The 20,516-nt window shown below is 42.4% G+C and overlaps 1 protein-coding gene across 2 annotated transcripts in view; it reads right to left on the bottom strand.

Annotated features, from left to right (window-relative positions):
- LOC128880673 (beta-1,4-N-acetylgalactosaminyltransferase bre-4-like) overlaps positions 1–20,516 on the bottom strand; it is a 94,274-nt gene that overhangs the window by 29,723 nt on the left and 44,035 nt on the right. For both annotated transcript variants that reach the window (XM_054131000.1, XM_054130998.1), the window contains exon 3: positions 532–1,031. In XM_054131000.1, the coding sequence (XP_053986975.1) occupies positions 532–686 (155 nt within the window). In that variant the 5' untranslated portion in view covers positions 687–1,031. The remainder of the gene's footprint in view (positions 1–531; positions 1,032–20,516) is intronic.

Raw genomic sequence — 20,516 nt, 5'->3', positions numbered from 1 at the left:
CAGAGACGGAAGGACAGGTGCCTCTGGACGCCATATTGTACGGATGCGAAGAGATGACCGTAGCAGTAACAAAATTAAATCGACTGCTATAACTCTACTACTGTCTTTTGTGAAATTATAATACTTATGTAAATCGACAATCGCATGAAACTATTTCTTGTTCCATCTTTGCCTTAACAATCAGTATCAAAAAACATAATTGTTCCATGGTTTTCCGTCCCTTAATCGTATACAGAGACCAAACCGTTTTAATGAAAATTCACACGCGGAATCTATGTATGTATCTTATATCGAAAAGATTCCATTCTGTCGTGGAATAGCAGAGCGATATTTTCCTCTACTGGAATTTCAACTAATTAATCATACGATGTGGCACAAAACCTAGACTATAAATTAAACAGAACTACTCGAAAATTGTTCAAAACTGCAGAAGCTACGGCCAAAACGGATATGGGTGAAGCCACGCCCTCCAATTTCGAAGAGCACACGGCAACGGGGACGTCGGTTTGACAAAGTACGAAAGTGGCGTACCTGCTGGCGTTAATGGTGAAAATCGTCTCAATGGATCGGCGATCGATCACGCCGCTAAGTAAATACTGAATGGCGATGAGGGCGAGCACGACGCAAACGATCGCCTTGTAAAGGTGGGCACGATGCCACAGTGCCACGGCTGCTGCCGCAGTCATCGCATGTGCGAGACACCATAACTCCCTCCTATCGCCGTTAGAAGAGCGCCGTCCTGGACGAGGCGCTCCCTGTTGGCTGCTGTCCCCGTTGCTCTTCCTGTTCCCCTACACCTGAAGCTCCGTTTCCCCCGGGATCGTGAAACCTCCGTGCTGTCGGTGCGTCCTTCCTCCTTCCTTCCAGTCGGTCGACCGGGACGAGAGCACCGCCGTGGAGAACGAGCCCAGAGGGGAAGAGGACAGAGGGTCGAAGAAAGAAAAGGCCGTCCGAGGCTTCTCACTTCCGGTCACCAAGCGCATTACCCTCCGGCTAGAGTGCTCTCAGCGCCACGACACCTTCGTGCTATCCTGAGAAACAGAAAAACCAGTGCGCCTTAGAAACCAACGCTGTTATTACGTCGACGCTCGTTGCCCCCTTTCCCGACATTCGCCCTCAAACCCCAACGACCCACTCCAATTTTTCACGAATTTCCTATGTACGAATATTTATGGAACTGACTGTATATTCTCAGTACATTTATTTTTGTAGCAAAATAGAAGGTTGAATTATTGTAAATATTCCAACAGTGAATAACTAAACATATCAAGGATGAAAGAGTCCACAAATAGTGGAAGTAACTAGTCTAAATTTCCAGCCTAAGAGAAAGCGTTCCTCTTGGAAAGGGATTGGAATAAGCGTACGAGATAACGTGTAGGATAACAAAAGGGTCTCGAGGTCCTCCAGAGTTTAATCCGCTCTGCAACAGCTATTGCTAACTTCGACGCATACCCGACGTAGTGGAAGGATCCCAGTTTAGAGGGTAGGTTTGAAAGGCTGTCGATCGCACGGAGAGCCTGACTAGGGAGCTCTAAAATACGGCATCAACGAACCGATTTGCCGAGGTACACGAGCACAAATTGCACGGGCCACGTATCATGCGTCGCGGAGGCCGTTAAAGGCGACAGCTTCATAAACAACGAGGTATTAACCAGCTGCGCGAAAGCAAACACGCTCTGCTTGATGTCGGCCATTGGCGGTGGATTAAGTACCCCTTTTAACTCTTTCAACCAGAATTTTTCCTGTTTCTATTCCATTCGTTTCTCTTTTAGAAATTAATTGTATTAAACTGGGGTTGGTTATATTAGGTGGGCTGGAAAGTAATGTCGTTTCTGCGAAGCTCAATACTTATTTATCATTCATCAGGCTCATTGATTTTTATCAATCTGGCACTGAAAATTGAATGCCATCATGAATGATGAATTGCATCATTGAAAATTTTCACACCAACGAGGGTGAATATAATTGATTAAAAATAGAAACTTACTAAAAATTTGTTTGAATTTAATCTAAAAGAAACGACATTATTTTTCGGTCACCCTAATATATCCAACGCTATAGTTGAATGAGAAGAGACAATTTGCTCCAGCGCGAATGATTTTCATTTTTCTCACATATGTTCCTATAAGTCTCTATCGTAATTTGGTCAAAGGCAATCAGGATATATCCACTGGGACGAACAGTCAGTACCATAAATATTCGTACCCTTTATGTCTATTGAAGAAGCTTGACTAAATGAAATAATAGTTTTGATATTACCAAACAAATTTTTGATTATAAATATGTATATGAATAAGCTTATACATGTATATTTTGTATATACATTAACATATTTATACAAACATACACTTGGACTCGTCAAACCTACCATTTAATTTAAACAAATTTCTTCAATAGATGTAGAGAGTACAAATATTTCTGGGACTGACTGTATATGTTCCACTAGGGCTGAAAGGGTTAAACGATCATCCTGCGGTCGCGACTCTATCGCAGGATGATCGCAATCTTGTTGGACGAGTGACGTGGAATGCTCGCGCAACGTATAATTTTTCCCCTTGGATTCCTGAGGAAGAAACGCTGAAAGCAGTGCTAGAGGCGAGGGACCTCTGGTGAGGAATATAGAGGCGAGAAATAAATCCGTAGCGTTTTGGTTCAACTCGGCATCGTCCCAAACGGAGTATTTGTTTTTGGTAAGGATGCTCGCACGAAACTCGCGATTTCCCCGAGGATTCCGGAAAATGGAATGCTAAAAGTAATTCCAGAGGTCGGAGACCTCTGGTGGCATACATAGAGCAGCCTTGAACAAAAACTACGCCGAATGTAAGACTCGTTCTTCCATCTTCGGACATCGGGTGTTTTTAATTAAATCGTAGTGTTGGAAGGCTGCCCTTACATCGGTCAACGCGTCACTCGCTTCCTTGCTCATCTTCCGAGCTAGGATAAATCTGGCGAGAATATAAAAAAATACTATTTCAAAGTTTAGTAACGAATTAGGATCGTAATCGCCTAATCCTCTAATAACTTCCTCCACGCGTCGGGTACGAGAAAGGAACGCGACATTGACACCAGAGTTGAAGGAAGCCTGTCAGAGACGCTGAAGAATCCCGTGGTAGATACGGAGCAAGGTTACGCACGCGTTCCATGTAACTATGTATGTTCAGCGAGGAGATTAGATAGCGCATCCGGTTGATAGAGACCGACGACAAAGATTGATTTCGGTGTAGCCTGGATAATTCGGTAGGCACGGGGAACGGGAGATAACGCCTGTTTTTAGGAAATCGTAGGCAGCCTCGCCACAAGCATGGAATTCCAAATCAACTGCCATACGCGCGCGTAACACCCGCGTCCTACACCCTCTATAGATACGCGACACGCGCGGACTAATACAGGATGTTTCATTGATGGTTCAATATCTCATGACGCTGTCAACGATATGTTTTTACAGAAATTATTTTGAAGCAAATATTAGGTGGTTCAGAAAGTTCGTTGCAAGTTTTACGAAAAATTCAAAGGTATATTTAAATTTTAATTGCGTCGGAATTAGTGTAAGAACCGGAAATAGGGGGTAACTGAGACGATTCTGAACCACAATTTCCTTTGCAAAAATGTCGCATGGTGCTTCGTTTTTTAATTGTTAACGAAGCACCATCCATGGGGTTACCCCCCATTTCCGGTTTTTACACTAATTCTGAGACACCCTGAATATTTAATAAATTACATAGATACCATTTTTTTCTACAATCTTTCCACCATTTAAGAGATGTATACATGTTATTTGTTTTCAACCGTTCTAATATATTCAGACCCACTACCTACCAAAAATCGACATGGACTTTCCAGACAACCCAATAATTTTGTTGTAAGTGAAGTGGTGGAGGAGATTTAACAAGCAAATTAGTTTTTTCAAGGGGAACCTTACTCACTTTTGTCCATAATAAAATAGTTATAATTAGACTGCGTATCTTTATGCAAAATAAAATCATTACAAATAATTGATCGTAAATAGAAATGTATTTTACTCTGTAAATATTATAATATCAACTCTACTTTCAATACTTCTTTTATATTGTTGCATATTGTCTGCATTTTATAGCCTTTATCTACGAAAGCCTAAAAATCCGCAGTTTAGTTATAACACAAATTTATCAACGTATCATGTAACTATTTATCATTGTAATATAAAGTTTAGCGTAATCTAAAACTGACAGGTGTCAGGAAAATTAGGTACATATCAGATATAAAAATGGTCGATTCACTGCGAATCGAACACCTGCGATAACTGCGTTTACTTTGTCAACGGAAAACGCAGCCTGTGCTACAGAAACGGAGGTCGACTTCTGCCCGCGGCAGCGACTGGCGAGAACCAACGAGATTCATTATTGCGATTAATCCGCATCCTTCGCAAACGTTGCCCCTGACTTTGAATCGTGTTGTTTCAGGCACGGCTTGCGTAAGCAATGTTTGCGGAAGCTACATAGGTACAGGGTAACAGCCTTTCGCCATTACTCCCGTTTTACAACGTCTCCGGAGCACGGATGGAAGGCCATCGGCAATGAACGCGTTACATTTACGTCGCGTTGCGTAACTCTCCACGAAAGCCAACACCTTCGCACCTGTTCAAATGAAATTCTCACTAACAAGAGGACTATGTCGGCGTTACACGAAATGCGCGAATAAGATGATAAATTACGAAATCTCGCGATCGAGAGTCTCGGAACATTCAAACGAACAGGTAAATCGGTAAATTAATCAACGGAGACGCAAAGAAGATTGGTGGCGAATAAGGATAGCCTGCGCGTCGGGAGCATGAAATTGCTTTTCGTCGTCGAGGAAGAACGTGTGCCACGGTCTCGATGGCTACGAAAGAAAAGAAAGGATCGACGAAGAAAAGGCGATTGTAACGGTGTCAAGCGGATCCCGAATAGAGACAAGACGTCGCCTAGAAGTCTTTACAAAGACCAAGTTCCTAGATTCCTTCGTCGAAGAAAAGCACGCTCGCGATTGCTTCGCTACCAGCTGCTGCACGCAATCTTGCCCATTACGTTCACTTTCGCGCGAACCGCGTTTCCTATAACGTATGCAAATTACTCGCTGATGCGCTCCCGGTCTTCGCTCGAATTTGCCAGTTGATCGGTATGTTTACTCGAAGCCTCGATGCATACTCCAGCTTATCGGGCACATGTGCTTGGAAAATTCAAACTGACACACAGATACAATTTTCTCGAGCGATCGTCCTGGTTCAATTGTGCCACGTTTATTTATTCGAGGTTGCTATTTCACCCTGAGTTCGAAAATGTATCCATGACCTCTGTTCTTTTTATATTTCGAAAGTAGTTCACCTTAGAGTCAAATTTGGAGCATCGGCGGACTCGGTTAAAGAAAGAAAGAGTCTGGAGAATTCTCCAACAATACTGTCAGCTTTTCTTTTTTAATTTACCTCGATCTAGGATACTCTCTTGCCCCCGAATTAACCCTCTACGAGCCCAACGTTCAGATCACATGCTGATATAAATACTTTCCAGCAAATAATTTTAGTTTTTTTCACAAGATGATTCATTTGAGACAATCAAGATTGTCTTTGAGATAACCAATAACAAGATCAAAGTAAATGCCGTGCAAGTTACCTGCGAAAAAAAGATTCAACCCATAGAGGGTTACTTTTACTTCGATCACAGGAGACCAGTTTGAAGGAAATGACATGGAGAAAATCGATACGCGCTACGCGAAATCTTTTTTCCTTTTCGTCTTTCGGGCACCGATTTCTTCCGCTTTCGCTTCAAGATATTCTCGCGAGATGGAAACAGCGAAGTTTGTACGGCGCTTCAAACTGCTCGAGCCCGAAGCTCATTAAACCGCCGAGAACAGAAAGTTTATGCAAATACCCGGCAAAAAGAGAAAATTGCATCAATTTCCGGTTCGCGTCAAGGAGCACTGCGTACGGCTGGCATTCATTAAACCGTGACGTCGCTGTATCGGTGACCAGATTAAATCGTATTCCCCTGATTGCGATTTCCCGTATGCTCGCGAATCGATTCACCCTGCACGGGTCATTTTATTTCTGTCATCGGTAAACGGTAAACTCGAGGATCGATAGTAATTATTTGATGCAGTACTTTCCCGCAGACTAATCTGCCTTACCTCGACCACTTACCCTATTACTGCTGCGAGAGTGCAGCGAACTATCTCGTATTGAATTCCCGTTTAACCATAAGATTTGACGCGGTAATTTCTATGCAAGGAGCACCGGGTCTGTCCAATTTAGAAAAGAATCCGATTGACAACCGACATGGTGGAACTCTAAACGCGTGAACGAGTATATAATTTTGAAATAAACGATGAAGCTGATAGTACTTATAGATTTTTTTTTATGGATTTATTTTACGTCGCATCTACTGCTTGGTAATTACCGAAGGATTCAATTGGGTTTCTGTTTAATTAGCGGTACTATATACCACTCCTCTTGAATGAATCATGTTGTGAAAAACACTAAAATTACTTGCTAGAAAGTCTATATATCAGCATGTGACCTGAAAGTTACTATATTGTAGAGTTTAATATCCTTGAGGTAACTGATGGTATTTTCCACATGTTTCTGGGATATTAGTGCTGTTTCTGAGCTTAAGTTGTATAGATTTTGTACATGGATATATCGTGAGAGTCTCTACGAAAAATAAAACGCGGAGATTCGAACCCCCACAATCCTCGGATCCACAGTCGACCGCTTTTCCTACACGACCAATCCTGCACCCTACGGTTAGTGTTCTTGTTTGACTCTTTATTCTTAGGTATGCGGAGCGCGACACCACAATTCTGTAAGAATTGGTACAATAGTGGAAATGCTTTGAATACCAAATTTCTAACCAATAAATTTTTAATCGATAGACTTTGTTAAGAGTGCGATAATTCGAATAAATCTGATTCGTTAAATAGCACCAAAGTATTTTTAAGATCAATTCTCTAAGATCAATTCTCTAAGATCAATTCTCTAAGAACCTAAACGAAAAATAAGGGACGGAGTTCATCTTCTTGGGTATGGAGGGCGCGATACTGGAATATCTTATTCCATTTACGTAATTGTAAACTGAGTTGCAACGTGTGCTGATAACAACCAACGAATATGATAAAAGGAACACTGAAAGAGGAACTCCTTCCCTAGGTACGTTTGAATTTTAACCCGTTTCGAAGGAACGCCTAGTTGGAAACGCTGTCGTTAACAATTACCAGATCCACGTATCTCTCGTGCCCGGTATCGTACAAAAGGAGGCGAGCATATGTGTTCGAACTTATGCACGTTATAGGTAGCCGACGATGTGGTTGACGTCATCGAAGAACAAAGAAGCTTTATACATAATTCATGGAATATTTGGGGAAGAGACCAAGTCCTCTACGCTCCTCCGACCTACATTTCGGACCTTTTTATCAAGAGACGCGACACACGCGCACGCGATTGATATCATACTGGCAGGTTTTGTTCTTCGCGACTGTGTGTATCACCAACGGAAACGGACGAAATGGATATCTCGATCGAAATGTCGAACGAAGAATAAAAGGTAAATATATCTCTGATCCGTTTCCCGACGAATAAAACCTGAAATTCTAACTGTAGAATTTAATGCCTCGCGATGGACTAGTAAAAATTTAGATGTGAAATTGTAAAATTGATAATGTAAAGTTTACTACTTTTTACGAGCACTGCGCTTTAATTAGACGCTCGACTGACCTAGAAAAGTTTTATAATCCAGTAAATGACCACATTCGACTAAATAAATTACCTAACTAATTAAGATATCGATCATTTCTAAGCTTCAATACACGTTAAGGCAAACATTCGAACTCAGGATGAATGATAGCGATCAGCGTTCTAGTTAATGCTCGTGCGTGCGTTGGCGAGTCGTACGCGACGCATCGACGCTCATGCAATTTACTGTAAAATCTACAATTACGATGATTATCGCCCACGCAGCGGTATGAAGCCGCTGCGACGATCCGTCCAATTATTTCATATCGTTTCGTTTCGCGCGGGATTCCCGCGACCCTTCCCCCTCGCGTGTCAAACAAATTAGATTAGGTCGATCAATTTAATGCAGATTTTATCCAAACACGTTTAAAGTTTTCACGGGTCTGCGTACATCACCTCGATACACGGAAACAAGCTTCGCGTGATAGATAAAGAATGGAATTTGAATCGCGTTGGTGCGAGAAATAAGTGTGCTTATATTATGAATGTCATGTAACGTTGTACTATATATTAATACACTGCTGACCAGTAATTTCAATACACCACCGTATTTGTGATTTTCTTCGAGGGGGAACGCAAGTAAAGAGCTACTTTGTAATAAATTCATACGTATTAAAATAGACTAATCATATTTGAATTCATCGACAGGGTTTGAAAACACTGAGGTCGGTTTCTCGATAAAAGAAATGTTATCACGTGGTTTACTTACAAAACTCTCAGCTTCCTTGGGTTTAGGGTTTTATTTTCGCAAAACTTGCCTACCTACAACACGACTCCAGAATCGTGTTCTCGCCCCCAAATAACGTTTAAAACCACATTTTGAACGAGATCTATAAATACAAATTTTTTGGTCGAAAAATCGACAAGGTAACCCCTTGAAATTCTCAGCTTTTGGGCATCCTGAGGTCCATTCACAAAAACCTTCGGACACGGCGAAACTTTTTTAGGGTGTAGGATCGCCAAAAAAAGTTTGAACCAGATCTGAAGCTTAAGAACCCGCCACAGTAATGACTCTTTGTACTCCATATGAATGCCTATCCACGATTAGTACTAGCATTACTGCAATCGCTATTTTTGTTTCATTAATCTCGGTTAGTCTTCAGATAGAACATAATAAAAATAAATGTTGTAACGACAAGCTCCTCCAAAATAAAACCTTCTAACTAAATTCATAATCTACCACAAAACTTTTTATCCTGGTCCATCTATCATGGAGCAAACATCTTTCATCATCGTCCACTTCCGACTCGTTGTTCAACCCTTTACCTTACGGAACCCTTCTTCTCAGTCACGAAACTTGCCCATCCTCGAGCGAAGCGGACCTGTCCAGTGTCCTCAGCCGAGCGCAATCTCGGCTCGCGAATTCCGCGCAGGAATCCAGCCGCGCCTTATTTGCATGTAAATGTCGAGTGTCATAAAACGCAGCGACGATGTCCCGCAGGACGAGTTTTCCCGCGGGTTCTCGGTTATCAACCACGGTATTTCAATTCCATCCAACGCGACGCGGCTCTAAAACGACCGAATTGTCGCCCTCGATGCGAACATCCACCGTGGAAATTCGTCTGATTCAAAAATTGAAACGGGGTAGACGAAGCGAAGAACGCAGGAGGCCTGGGCAACGTTTGGGCGTAGCTCTTCGCGTAGAAACGATGGCGTGAGCGGGTCGGTATATTCTTCTCGAAAACGCATTCGGAATTTTCTCCGTCACGTTGAATAATTTCCGCCTTGTGGCCGCGTATCGATCCTACTCGTCGGTGCACGGATTGCGTCGCGTGGACGGAATACGCAAAGAGAATATCGCGTCAACCCTTCTCTGAAAGACTCGTCGATAGGGTGTTATCGCGTTCATCCTTTATAGCGCTGTATTTTACATGCGTGCGTCATGGTAAGGTAAGAACGGAAAAGGAGGAACAAATACAGAGGTGAAAATACAGCGGTGGGCGCCGTAGTTTAGTGGGATATTTCTCTCGAACTGCGAGGGGTGGTATTTGAAGTATTAATACATCAGCGATTCGTGCTCTGTTTGATGTCGTATGCTTACGAGTATTCGTGTGCTGTGTTAGGTAGCTAGACGACTATAGAAAGACTAATGTGTACGTTCACTCGACTTCGACGTCAAATATCTGCCGGTCGCGAATATGTTAAGAAACCACAAATCAGAAATACTAGAAGATAGTGCACCTCGTAAAATCTTTTCATATCGTACTAAAATGCACCCAATAAAAATTTATTTGGAAACATGCACACGAAAAATCGACGGCCTCGGTACAATCAAGCCGCCATACTGGTTGATGTCATCGCAGAACGTGCCAAAAACTGTCGCCCAACTGAAACATTTGTCGATAATCCCCCTCTAAGGACTCCAAAACGTAACTACAGTGCACGAAAGCTTTGAATTCGTAATTGGGACATCGCTCTAAATTTGTTATTTAAAATTGTACAACCATTCTCGCGAGCCTGTTTGCAGGGCGAACGGTAGCGAAAGGGGTGCAAAAGGAAGAACGAGAACTGCTCGGGGGTAGATGGTTCGCGAACGCGTCCGGCAGCGTCCGTGCTCGTCGAGATCAAGCGGGGGATAAAATAACCCTTGTACATTTCCTGTCGCCCCCGGTCGCTTCTGTCCCCCTTTGCTTTCATTCTGAATCCGAGCCGCGCGCTCTCGGCGGGCACAACGCGTCGCAATGCAGCAGAGACCGCTCTGTCGCGAGAACACGCGCGTCCTGATTTTCTCTCAAGAGGAGCGGAACGACAGCTTGTTTGCCAGCATCTTCTCCGCGACCAGGGAATCAGTCAAGGCCTTTCAAACCCCGCATTACGACTTATTCCACCCTTCGCTGTACACAAGAATACGCCTTGGCACGCGGGACGTATCGTTTCCTCGGTTGCGTCGCGAGTATGCGAATTAACCTAGGTGTGCTGGTACGTTTGTCTCGGTTTTCTAAGCAACAGGGCCATTTTGCTTCTATTTGGTGTTTGAATGAAGCTAATTATTAGAGTGATAAGAAAACAATGGGTTAAACTTTACTTTGGTGCGCTACAAATTATTGACCTTTTTTTACCATTTAGTAGTTTTTGATGCCTAGAATTCATAAATTTAAGTTGTAATGTTAAGAATCTAGCTTTCTCGTGCAATTTCAATAAGAAAACTTCAAAGCGTGCATTTTAAAAAAATGTTCCCTAGCATATATTTATTCTACATAACCAACTAACAAAATTTGTTAAACTTAAATGTCCCTCATAGGGGATATCCGAGTGCATAGGGTTAATCTAGACCTGTCTTGTTGCGTATTAAAATAATAATGATATCAGCACCTGTGTGCGGACACGAAGTAGTTAACTAACCGATGGTTACCTGGAGGTAGATTGACGGAACGGACGAGCGGTATTCACCACGAGAAAAAATGTTTGCCCAAGGATAGAATTTTCGTCAATAAACGTTCGTTCGTGACCCAGATCCCGATTGAAGCGTGTCTACCGAACGAGCTGGTTCGTTGTTCCTTGCCGACTCGAACGATAATTGGGGAGCCACGGCAATCCAAGCTCGATAACACGATAAACATTCGCGCGATGCGACCTTTCGAGGGTTTCCATATTTTCCCAAGACTTCTTTCGTCGATAAGAAGGAGCGTATCGAGTACACGCGCCGTAATTGTGTTGACACGATCGCCTCTAAACTTTGTCGTCGAGTTTTACATCCCCCCTCTCCAAAAATATCGTGAATAGATCCTAGAGAGAATCAAATTTTAATGAAAATGTCGAGTAAACTCAACCTTTTCCAATGAAAATAAGATCGAACCTGAAGTTTCAAATGTAATTTCGTCGACTTTGATGTTTACCCAATTTAGTCTCGTACAGTCGTCCCATGTTGATCCACCCATATGTAGCTAAACATTCTGTATACGCAACGCGTTCATCGACGAGGGTGGGACACAAGAGGAACCCTATCAAAGAGATTACAGGGCGCGGCGGATGACGTTATGTCAGCGTCTCGCTTTATTTTCGAGTGAGAGCTCCGTACGTTCACTTGAAAAATCGGTAAAAAATGCGATCGTCGCCCCCGGATACGATCGGATTATATTTAACCTTTAAAAATGGTCCTCCTTTGTTCCACCGTTTCCACGGTTTTTGGCATCTCAAGATTTATAGAACTCGATAAATGGAACGGCTGAGAACGAATAGCCAAGTTCGACTCCGCCACCTTGATAAATTTCACTGAGTTCTGCTAGACTGCCAGCGAAAATTCAGTTACGTGTTCCGAGTTATCCCGATGTATCGAGAGTGTAAGTCTAAAGAAGGAACTACGGTTTGCCAGTCTTAAACGTTGCTCGAGATTCCAAGAAGATTTCAGAATGGATATAAATTAACATGAACCTCTACTAAAAATTACTTTACTCGGAACGACCGACTCCCGCAAAATCCACAAGCGACTGACTGTTAGTCAATGGTTGTCCAGGCTGGGAAATATTGGTTCTTGTGTGTCGAATAAATTCGCGAATGGGAACGGTTTCGTTAAGGAACTCGACTATGTCGTTGCGGAATTCTACATGGACATTGCTGGACCAAGTATGGGCTGCTTCATTTTGAAAGTAATAAAGATCGGCTTAGCGCTTGCGAGTTTGCGATAAAAGCGCGTTCCTCTCGAAGGGTTTCAGCCCCACTCGAAAGATGCAGCCGACCGGATAAAATCATAAGGGCTGCTTACGAAGCTTTCTCGACGGATAAATTTCTGCAGCCTGAGCTTCTGCTTTATTCGGCAAAAATTCCATCAATTTCCTCGGTCGTTGCGCGTCTAGATAATAGCGTTCACCCAAATTCTATTAAACCTGTCAAACTTGCCGGATGTATTTTCATTATTCGCTCATACATCATTGGTAAACATTCCTACATACATTCCTTTTTATGGGTCATCCCTTGGAAACAATTTTTACAAATTGTGTACATAGAATTAACTCTTAACACTCCGACTTTTAATTATTCTCATCATACTTTGACTTTGCAAGTTTTTAAGTGGCAGATTTTGAACTACAAAAAATACAATATAGTTTTTTACTCTTTTATAGGTTTTACTTGAATAGTGTGTAAGCTTCTTGGCTTGTAAGAGTCTACTTGAAGTAGAACGCCGCACATCAGTGGTGCTTGAGAGGCATACTTGGAGTGTTCAGGGTTAATTCAATTTTTAGGTTCATTTAAGGTGGAAACCGCAATTCTTGTTTAATCTATAAGGTCGACAAACAAAGCGAAGGATAAAGTCATATACAACTATTTAACGATAAAACGCGATACATATTATCTTCGACTAAATACATAGTATTCATAATAATGCAAGTAGTTTTCGATACTTGGTATGCAATTTAACAGTTTAACACACCGATCACTTCAGCCTGTTATCTACGGTTTAGTCAACTGTTCCTACTAGGTGTATTTAATTTTGAAAAATACCCGCACTGTTTCATTCGACCATCTTGGTTTCTTACAGAACAGCCTCGTTAATTTCCCAAGTAGACGTAATCCCCGTAATTGTGCCGAACAGCCGCGGCGTTAGTTGCTCGCTCTCGACGGCAGGCTTCCGTTATTTACAAAGGAAACGTTCGCACGAGCTCCGAGCGTCTTGGTAGAAGTTTTCCTAAACACAAAACGCGAGGCCTACCGAGCCACGCCGCGATGCAAATACGCCAGAGTGTGTGTTCGCAAGCGTGAAACTTGTAGAAGCGCATATTCGTAGGTTATCACGAGCGGAAGTTGGAATCCTTAACCCCTTAAGGGGTCGTGTACTTTTATTTGTCCCAGCGGAGCTCGTTAGTACCTTTACGCGCCGCACGGTAACGACGATGCGGGATTAAACAAGCTTCTGGTGGTCGGTAGTTGGCGAACGACGGCTAGCGTCGGCGCGATCATGCTCATCGCTGGACCTGGACAACTAAACTCCGGCTGCTCCTCCGAGAACGCTATATTTTACCTCGTCCGTGAGTTCCGACTGTTTCCCGACACTGTTCGCTCTTTTCACCTGCCTTTTAACTCTTAATACGAGCCGTTACGCCTCTGCTACTACCAGGATCTGCTCGAGAACTCGCGGCCCCCTGGGCGACATCGATAAGTTCCCAGTACTGAGATAATACTAACGGGAACTCCTTTTTGGAAATTGTTGGTTGTAGTAGAAATTAATTCTGTACCTCCGCGTTCACGCTTTCATAATTCTGATTTAAATATAAATAGTAGGGGGACCGAAAATCGTAAATGTTAATCAACAAAATGATTTCCATCATGTTCTAACACTTTTTGTCCGTGTAAAGGCAGTTGTTCGATTCCTAGTTTAAAAAAGTTCTTCGATTTTTCATTGAGAAACTTTTCCCAGGCTTAATCCAAGAACCCAATCGAACCGAATCAGATCGCGGTGACTATCGAGCACTTATTAATCGAGCACAGGTCTACTCCAAATAGCCGTATCGCGGGAGTCACGTTTTCAATTAACAAGTCGAGCCACGTTGCGAGTGGAACGACTTGGGATGATTTACTTTGTTATGGAAATTTACGGGGTACGCTCTTCGCCTCGCCAGATAACCAGGAAACTTTCACACAGGATGTATGCAAATTCGCGACGCAATTTCTTTTCCACGATTGCCGCGCGATACGGGTCTTCCACTTTTCCGACTGAAAAGGGATATTTAACCTTCGCAGCTTCGGCCCGCACAGGTACGTTCCCCGTCTACTTCAAAGCATCGACCCCGCTTGAACGAAAGCGAGGAATAATTATTCCCACACGTTTGAAAATGCTTCCCTGCTACGCTGTAATGAATGTCTTCTTTTTTTTCATACCTAGAGCACATTTTCCCCCTTTTCACTTTTCTTATCTGCACCAACGTTCCGTAACTCGCGCGATAAAGTCGTATTAAATGAAAAGCAAGAACTGCGTTACTTTACTTTTTTAATAACGAGTGACCATTCATGGGAATTCGAGCTGTATATTCGTATTCAATCGACGGCATGTTGAAAGGGGCTCCGGGGTATTTACAACAAATTTCGTGCAAAATGAGACTTAACATGGGAACGTAATTAAAATGACGCGTAGCGAAAATATAACATAAAAGAAACGGGAGGAAGAGAGAAAACGTTTAAAATTACATTAAAATACACACATTTGTATTTTAAGGGAGAATATGAAAATAATGCTGAAAATACGATGGCGTGAATCTATACCTCGACGAATCCAATCTTCTTTCTGACAGAATTATAATCGTACTTTACGCGGGTGCTTCCTATGCATCCTTTCCCGCGTTTGTCTTCCTCGCCGGAACACGCGTGTGCAATGTATCGCGTATATGAATTTTTCATGAGCTTATATAAACAGGCGAGTCGGACTGTCCAACGGCGCGCAGAAATTCGAAATGGAAAATTGCACCTGTTTCCTTAACAGGGGAACACCGCCATTCGGAGCAAAAAAAGAATATGCCGATATATGGGAATCTTCCCTGGCGATACCGAATGTACATACAAGCTAATACAAACGTTCCATAGACGCGTCAAAAGCGCGTACTTTGAACAACATTCTCGCCAATATTCGTAAGAAAATGTCGACGATACGATAACAATTTTCCGATCCTAACGGTCCGAGTTTTCAGACGCGAGCCATTAACGCGGTTAGAAGTTGGACAATAGCAAGAAATTCGATAACCGTAATCGAGTTCGCCGCACTTCGACTATTTCAGTTAGCCGGGAATGCAACTAAAACGGCCAAGTGCAACACAGAAAACGAGAAACCTGCGTCGCTTCTATGCCTAATTTGATCAATGAGATTCGAGGGTAGATTCGTGAAGAGGATGTTTACCCAGTATTTAATTAAACTTTCCGTTAATTGCTTCTGCCGGTCGCGTCGATGGGTGCATCATCGTGTAATAACCGCGGCAAAGTGGACTTTTCCTTTTAACCGTTTTCCATACACTCTGCTCAAACTAATTTCCAGTATTCAGTGGGTTTGTATTTAATGCATATGCTTTAACGTAACTCGATACCCGTATGAAATTAACTCTTCGCTCGTCAATTTTCCAGGGTATACGCGTTTAGGAAAATCTAGAACGAAATGTATAATTAAAAGTTTCACTTTAATTTAACGAACTTCCGCTATCGAATTTTGTTGATGAAATTGACCATTATGGTGATGAAATTTTGATTAAAATAGCCCGTGAGTATTCATGCACGGTGATGACGCGAAAATTCTCTAAAAGTCGCGTGCCTATCTCCACCACTTCCTGTAACTAGTAGTTTCATACTAGGCAGAGAAGACTAAAGGTCTAAGAGACACTTGAACCTGAGTTAGCGCGTCTAAGACAGGACTTGCAATACATATTCCGTGCACAAAATACTCAAATAGTATTTAACTACAGAATAGTTCGTCCCAGGCCTAATTCAGCCTGAAGAGGGTCGCTAGGAAACGTTCCTCGAAACCAATGATACCACGCAGGCCGTGATACGGGAAATTAAAACCCGAACAAGCCAATTACCTCGTTCCCTCGTGCTCAAAACTCTCCGTAATCTAATCACGAAAACGACATTAAGCCACGACCGAGGATACCCGTGTTCCCAATACAGGGCATACCGCTTCGAATCGTACAGTCGAGACGCGCGCGGAAAGCGAGAGGGAATCGTCCACTCTTAACAAACGACCGCCTAATACATCAAACGTAACAGCCAATCAGGGAACAGGGAGGATTTGCAAACACCAAAAGCCGAATTTGCACGGCCGAGCGGAGATACCATCCCAGGCGACGGGTTCTCGCCAATCCCTGGAATATGAATCGCTAACCGACGCTCGTAAATCACCGGCTTTCGATCGTTTCTTTGGAAAACACTGCGTGCACCTTTTGGAGTTTAATCCCGTTACGGCTCGACTTTACCGCGCGTTCTAGAGAACGATACTAATAGAAGTACTAATAGCGATAGCAGGCGTGTGACACATCTTGGAAAACTGAGAAGAAAAAAGAAAATTCATGTTACAGGACTAGTGTTTCTCAACCATTAGTCATTGTAACTCGTAAGAATTAAAAATTTCAACGGATTACTTGTTGAAATTTTGAAAATCTTAAAGAGAGTAAGAAAGGTTACACAAGAAGCAAATCATGGGAACGAAGAGAGGGAGTTATAAAAGACATCTTTGTCACAGTTTATGTAGTCGAAAGCAACTAATTACGATGTCAACAAATGAGGACCTACCTAGCATAAAGGAATAAACGTTGGGCTCGCATACTCCTGGCAACTGCGTGCTCTTAGCCTACTTTACCCTACCGTCGTTTTCTGCGGTAAGGAAATATAGGTCAAAGAACGAGCCAGAAGAAGTTAGCGAAGGAAATTGCGGGAAAGCAGCGGGAAAGGAGAAGAAAGAGTGGGTGGATGCAGCAGTTGCGAAACGAGGGGATCGATAGCCATCGTCATGGCGACCATAGCATCAACTAGTCCTTACTCCGGCAGACTCTTCCTCTCTCGTATTCTCTTCGAGGCTCGCGATACACCCTGCTTCCTATCCTCGAGGATCCCGGATTCCTGGATCGCCCGAAATCCCCCCGATAATGGCGATGCGCGCATCTGGAACTCGAATCCGTCCCAACGAACTGCCCGGGAATTTCAAATCGAATAAAGGCTTCGACGCTCGTTCTCGTTGCTTGTCGAACTACGGAAAATTGTTCAGGAGTCATTCCGGTGAATCGACGAGACGCGGTTGTAAATTCCGCCTCGCTTTTTCATTAATCTTCCCTAAAAACACGCGCGGGCTCGTTCGATCCCGTTGGAATCTTTTTCCGATGGAAACGTTATTTGCGTTTTATGATGCGATATTTTCATTTCGACGTCGAAAAATCGGGCCCTGATTTATTGCCGAGGGAGGGTACAAAATTCGGGATTCCATGAAAAATTTGATATTCGTCGCTTTGCTCGACGATTCGCCTTTAGTCGAAGGACGGAGAAATACTATCGTAAAATTATGAAACGTTTAATAATTAATGGAGGGAGGGGGGGATGCAGCAATTATGAGCAGGAACAGTTCCAAGCACGATGCAAACGTAGCAGGTATGTAGGTAAATATTACGTAATCTAAAGCAAACTGGGAATTGCGATTCTTTAATTACGCTCTGGGAGCTCGATATTTTTCTTTTAAATGTTGGTAATGACGTCAATACGCGGAGCACAGTTGTACGGTAGTAAACGTTCAATATTGACTGCATTCGGTATATTTCGCAAACACAAGTGGTAAGTTTCAGTCTCGTGTAAATAACCGTGCTGGGAAACCGAGTCTGTTCTTTCTTTACTCGCGGTATTTGGCCAATTGCGGTGAAGCTTGGGGTAGATGTAAAATGAACGACTCCGCGGCGGTATACATTCGACAAACCTGTGTTCTTCGACGTTTTAACATTTATCGGTAGACCCCTGGACTATCAGGGCTTTTCTATTTTCATGGGAAACGTAAACTCCGTTTTCCAATTTTCCTGCAATGTACGCCGTTTTTCTCAGATTCGAATCGACCGCCAGATAGGTTCCGAGCAAACTACACGTTACAATATTTAGACAATTAAACATACTGTACTTTTATATGTTCGCGTATCATAGTGTAGATACTATTGGGTTGTCTGGAAAGGCCGTGTCGATTGTTGGTAGGTGGTACAGGTCTAAATATATCGGAACGCTTGAAAACAAATAACATCCGTACATTTCCTAAAAGGTGGAAAGTTATTTATAATAAATATACAGTCAGTTCCATAGGTATTCGCACCCTCCATTTATATTGAAGAAACTTGTCTAATTTAAATGAATGCTTCATGTTTCCAAATCAGTTTGTAATATTAAATATACATGTGTGAAGTTTATTCATGTACATATTTATAATGGAAAATCGATTTGGAAACATGAAACCTATCGTTTAAATTAGACTTTCTTCGATAGATATACAGGGTACGAATTTTTATGGGACCGAGTGTACATCAAAATTCAAACGTGCCTTCGAATTTTTCTTAAAAATTGGCACGAACTTTCTGGACGACACGATATTGTTAATTTCGCTTATCAATGATACCAGCTGGAGGAAGCTATTCCTTCCTCACAGATAATTATTTATCATAGAACGTTCCGTTGCTTTTTCCTGCGGGTCTACTTCAGGTGTGCATGCACGCTAGAATCTAAATATTATGCAATTACACAGAACGCTGCGGTACCCTTGGAAATACACTTCGTTGAAATATCAATTAATGTCGCCGAGTTCCATGAACCCGGCAGCTGGCCGTTAGTAGTTAGTCCAGTTGGCGAAACCGAAGTTACAGTAGGCAAAGTAATTTAAAGCATCTTGACAGGGATGCTTTGACGCGAGAAGCTCCGTGAATTCTGCAAAGTTTACGAGACGACTGATTCGGATGGAACGAGCGAAACACTGCCTCGGGGAGCTCTGAGGCTTCGCCTCGATGCAGACCTTCTTTGAAGTCAGTGCGATACTACTCTGGGGTATTAATCAAATATAGACAAAGAGGGAACGATGCACCGAAAGCGAATTGTAGAGGTTAAGGAAACTGTAATTGCATTGACTATAACATTTAACCCTTTAACACGTTTCGAATTACGAAACGATGTTGTGTAAAGGGCTGGGAATTATAATGATGAATAAGTCCCATAGGTATTCGTACCGTTTATATTTATCGAAGAAATTTGTCTAATTTAAATGAATGCTTCATGTTTCCAAGTGAATTTGTAATTGTAAATATACACATGTGTAAAGTTTATTCAAATTTATTCAAGTTTATTCATATTTATAATAGAAAATTGATTTGATATAGAGGGTACGAGTACTTATGGTACTGACTGTATACCATATCTTTGATTACGTGGAAGTCAAAGTTTCCAAAGTCTATCGTTAGAGAGTCAAAGGGTTAATAGACCAATTTCAGTGTGAGGTTTAAAAATCTGCAAATTTCTTGTTTCGTATGAATATATACGCGTGCACGTCACGTGTGGTGACGTCGTCGAGAGATCAATGTTTCCGTACCATGGTCAACTATATGTACATATGTTAGCACGGTGGAGCATCTCGATGGATGCGACCTAGCACCTCGAGGAGTTCTCAAGTGTTTTCGCATCAGTGGCCACGAGGTAAAGGTGGCACAAACGCTGTAACGCTCGAGTTTGCAGCTCTGAGGTCTTAACCACAACCCGGGAACCTAGGTGGTTGTCACCTTTCGCGTGACGAGTTCGCGGAAACTTCTCGATAACGTTCTTCTGCAACTTCGACGAGCAATATCTGACAAAGTTGCCCGAACCAACGATCTTTTTGACTTTTTTATGTCTTCTTCGGGATTTACTTCATGATCCTTAAATTGATCGAGTCTATCTCTAGAATTTCTGAGGAGGGTCAACAAATTTATTTCTCCGTGCGTGCTTTACGAAGACCACATTGTTCTTTTTCTTTTTCTTTTATAAGCTATTTCTTATTTATTTCGTTGTTTAGATGCCAGTATTACTAGCGACATATCGCGCTGGTTTACGATTATTCTCGAGCGATTTCATCCCTCTTGTTTCTATTAAAATTTTTCACGAATTACACTTTCGTCTAGGCACAACTTGGGCAATATTGCTCTCTTGGTGGCTGATAACTTTTGATAAAAAAAAAATATTGATCTCGACAAAGTACTATCCAATAAGAAATTAGGGAGAAACTAATCATTCCCTTCTTCAACTTCGCCTAAGTAAAGATGTAGCATCTGTATGCACACACGTAGAAGTCACGCCTGGAAGATCCCCAAAGTGTATTGGT

This window comes from Hylaeus volcanicus, chromosome 8 (assembly GCF_026283585.1).
Source record: "Hylaeus volcanicus isolate JK05 chromosome 8, UHH_iyHylVolc1.0_haploid, whole genome shotgun sequence".
Taxonomy (NCBI): Eukaryota; Metazoa; Arthropoda; class Insecta; order Hymenoptera; family Colletidae; genus Hylaeus; species Hylaeus volcanicus.
This window is presented reverse-complemented; position numbering and strand designations above follow the sequence as displayed.